This window comes from Ailuropoda melanoleuca, chromosome 10 (assembly GCF_002007445.2).
Source record: "Ailuropoda melanoleuca isolate Jingjing chromosome 10, ASM200744v2, whole genome shotgun sequence".
In the NCBI taxonomy this organism is placed as follows: Eukaryota; Metazoa; Chordata; class Mammalia; order Carnivora; family Ursidae; genus Ailuropoda; species Ailuropoda melanoleuca.
Window position 1 is genome coordinate 41,238,639 of NC_048227.1, and position 4,147 is coordinate 41,242,785.

Genomic DNA, 4,147 nt, shown 5'->3' on the forward strand with positions numbered 1-4,147 from the left:
TGGGACCAAGGCATACAGGTGAGAAGAGCAGCTCCATCTGGACAGTCACTTGGGCAAGATGGATACAGGGCAAAAATACAAAGGAGAAGAGAAAAAAAAAAAGGCAAAGGGGCACAGCTGTAGGATAATAGGTTGGTGAGAAAGGCGAGGATGGAATCATGACCAGCCCTGTAAGGTCAAGCTAAATACTTTACTTTGAACTTTATCCACAGCTATGAGAAAGCTACTGAAAATTTTTCAATTTGAGGAGTGATCAAATCAGTTTTGCTTTGTTTTATTTTACTGGCTCTGCCGACAATAGTGGCTGAACAGATAAATGTTTGCACCTATCTCTTATACACCAATCACCTGCTAAACACACCCATAGGCCCTTCTGAAGAAAGCTGCCACAAGAGGTTCTTTATTCCTAGGTCTCCCTACTTTGTACTTTGAGACCCTACCACCTTGGCCAGAGCAGTCCCAGAAAGGCACCAGGGAGCCTGATGCAGGGCAACTGCTGACAGACGAAGTCAGAGGCTTCTGAGGTGGCTCCGTAGGGAGCTCCGCCCATAACCACAAGTCCATTCCAGAAAAAATCACAAAGAAATAAGTTTTCCCACTTACAAAATGAACAAATTACTATCCACATGCTAGCACACTGGCTCTTAACCAGTTACGTGTATTCTCTTAATTGTACCATCCATACCTCTAAGACAACTGCACATTACAGAGAAAGGGTTCTCTCTCTTACATTGTGCAGTGCTTTTAACCATTTTTTTCCATATATGCATTACTCTAAAAATATCATATGACTGAGAATAAAACAAAGGAAGGAAGCATTTTCACCATGCCTCCTAGCATTTCTAGTAAGTCCCATATATCATCTAATTCACCTTCACCATACTCCAAATGATCCACACGGTAACAAAACAAACAAACAAAGATTTTAAAAAATCATCTCCTATAGAACAGCAACAATACCTTTGAGGAAATGATACCAAAAAGAGGAAGCAATTTATAACACAGAAGCATATCGACCAAAGCTCAGCCAGCTGACAGTTCATATACTTTGGAAATGTACAAAATTCCGGAGAACTCTGAAAGCTTTTCATAACCTCAGGTATGATAACCTATCGAAACCGAGCAATGTGCTGTAACAACAACGTCTTGGAACCCACCAGTTCTCCATTCCAAACTGCAGTATTGTTTATATTTGCATTATTCTCTGGGCATTCCACTAAGTACCTCTGATGTCCTAAGGAACTTCGTACCATGTGACCAAGGAGTCACCATACATTTTTACCCACGTAGTTTTATTTAAATCTAGGACAATCTAAACAATTTAAGCATTCTACCATCTAACCCTAAACCTAAGGTTTTCTTTCCCTTTTTTACTTTCCTTTTTCCCCCCAGTGTTCTTAAGAGATGGGCAGGGTGTGTGTGGGGGGGGAGGGTCCTTATCCCACTGAAATTGAATTGTATAAATGCATTTCATGGAAAGCCCATAGCTTTCACCAGGTTTTTTAAAGGGGTCTATGGACCCCCCAAATGTTATGACACATTCTACACACTTTGTCACCTAAGAACATTTCTCAGCCTGACAGCACTCAAGTTAACAATGCTCGGTTCAATCAATAGCCTCAGACTTTTCTGAGGTTTCTACATCTTAAGTATTTTTTTTAAAAAATCAAAGATTTACAATGTCAGCTCTTTCCATAAGAATGGTAATCTTGCTGATTCCTACTGAAAAGATGCTTTCTTGGAAGGAAAAAATAAGCAGCAGCAATATTCGGTTAAACCATCACTAATATTCTAGGATTATCACTTAGAGCTGAACTGTGGAGTTTCTCCCTCCTGACAAATTTATCAAGGTACAGATGGAATAAATACCATTTACAGAACCTAGTGATTCATTTCCTGCCTGCCTTAATATGTAAGAGCTGCTTACTTTTCTTGCATCTTTATAATGCACCAGAAAAGAACTTGACGCTAGGATTGTTTGGGCTGTTCTGTGAATGAAGCAGGGGCACTAACTACAGGAAGTCTCTATGACTGAATATAAATATATATCATGTTAGTCGTCTTGGCAAAAATCATGGTTAGCTCTAAAGTACACGGCTCATCTAACTAGTTTTCTTAGTCTTTGGTTAGCTGGTTTAGTACAGTGTATTTCCTCTAGGTCTGTAATTCCATTCGCCCCAAATGCTGCAAATGGGATATTTAAACAACCAAATCCTCACATGCAAGTGAGTCAAACAGCTAATAAAAGTCCGGTGGCAGCGACGAAGGGATAACGACGGTCTGTGCTCAGGTACCGCAAGGGACTGTTAACTACTACCCACGGACACCACCTTTACACCTGTTCTTAGGGATGAGTTAGGACCCAGCACTACGAGAGCAAGATGAGGAAAGGGAAAGTCCGGGTGCTGCGGGGAACTGGCCGGTCCCCAGGACTGGCGGCCAGTGCCCGCCCGGCCGCCCTGCGGCCTGCACCATTCCGGCAGGCGGCGGTCTCGCGTAGAGCGCGAAACCCCGAAACGGAGCCGCGAGTGGCGGCGGACGCGAGGGAACCGCAGCGCCGGGCCCGGGAGCCCAGGGTCACTCCACCCTCCCCGGCCCACCCGGAGGCGCCGCCAGCCGCCTCCGGCCCTGCTCACCCGGACTCTTCAGGTTGTAGCGGGTCTCCATGGCGGATCGCTGTCCCGGCTCTGGCCTCCCGGCCCGCCGCCTCCACCTTTCCGCGCCGCAGCGGCCCGGGTGTCAGCGCGGCTCGGGCCGATTGGGCCAGGCCGAGGGAGCCTCCGCAGACGCCGCCCAGCCCCGGCCCGGACTGCGGGCGGGGGGGATGGGGGTGAGCGTGCGGGCGGGGCGCGGGCTTCGCGATGGCGCCGCCTCCTCCGCGGCTCCCCCCGCCTCCCTGAGGGGTCAGGCAGGCGCCGGCGCCGGCCGGGGCGTCGCTGAACCGGGCCCCCGGGGCTGGAGGTCAGCCTCCTCGTCCGGCCGCGGGCCCAACTCCGCCGCGGTCGCCGACTCTGCGTCACCCGCCCTCGCCCGGGTTTTGTGAAGTTGCCCTGACGTGGCGGTCGCTTCGTGGCAGTCGGTCAGCTCCGGCGCCCGTCGCCGCGCGCTCGCCGCCGGCCCCTGCGAAGGTCGCTCCGGGATCTGCAAAAGCGGGCGGCGCCCTCGTCTTCCTCTCGGCCCGGCCCCGCGGAAGCCGACCTTTCGCCGGGCCGGGTCGGGCCGGGGGCCGCCGGCGCTCGCGGGTATTAGCAAGGAACGGCGCGGCCGGAAGCGGCCCGACCCTACCCGCTGCCGGCGGGCTCCGGGACCCCCGGGCCTGAGAGTCCAGGGGGCCCGGGCACTGGCCGCCCGCGCGCCGCACGGCGGGGGTGTGGGCCGCTTTGTTTGGGGTCCAGGAGCTGGTGGGGTAAAGACAGTTAAATACGGAAGAGAAAATCCAGTGATAAGGAAATTGAGTAGGATTTTTATAACATTTTTTTAGTAATGTGATTAGGTGCACGACACTTAAGCATTGTGGGGGATTGAAAAAAAAAGAATTATAACTTGTCTTATAAAACTGAAGGAATTACACTGAAATTGGGGGAAAGCATACAACCTCAAAGGACACAGTACATGCTTCGTTACAGAAAGAACGGGATTCAGAGGAATAGGACTAAGGGGTTCTTGAAGGCTTAAAGGAGGGGCAAGAAATGAGGAAAAGAGGGAGGGCTTGGCACGGCACGGTGGGGACCAGACGATGAAGAGGGAAGGAAGGAATTCTAGGTGAGATGAAGCAGGGTTAATCTGGTTGGGCAAGTTATATTTTGTTGTATAAAGAATTGTACCAGCGACCTTTTGTAAAGAGTGAAATTGCGAGGGAAGGAAAGAAATGGAGGATATCTAAAATAAAATTAGATGATATCTTTCAAGCCATTCCATGATTGTTGTTTTCTGAAAAGCAAACAGATAATCAGAGTGGCTGAGATATGCGAATAAAGCCAGACCCCCATGTGCTGCTTCATTCATTTATTCATTCTTTGTGTTAAATCTTCAAATTGTTTAACACTTGACAGTTCTGCAAAAGCCTGTGTCTTGTGCAATAGGCCTCACGGTAAAAAGGCTTGTGAAATAGGTACTATCATTCCCATCGGATAGCTAAGGAAACAGT

General features: G+C 49.4%; 1 protein-coding gene across 2 annotated transcripts in view; it reads right to left on the reverse strand.

Moving 5' to 3' along the window:
- Positions 1-2,808, reverse strand: part of UBE2J1 (ubiquitin conjugating enzyme E2 J1) — a 29,913-nt gene extending 27,105 nt beyond the window's left edge. For both annotated transcript variants that reach the window (XM_019803194.2, XM_002922660.4), the window contains exon 1: positions 2,637-2,808. In XM_019803194.2, coding sequence (XP_019658753.1) covers positions 2,637-2,667 — 31 coding nt within the window. In that variant the 5' untranslated portion in view covers positions 2,668-2,808. The remainder of the gene's footprint in view (positions 1-2,636) is intronic.
- Between the last annotated feature and the right edge of the window lie 1,339 nt (positions 2,809-4,147).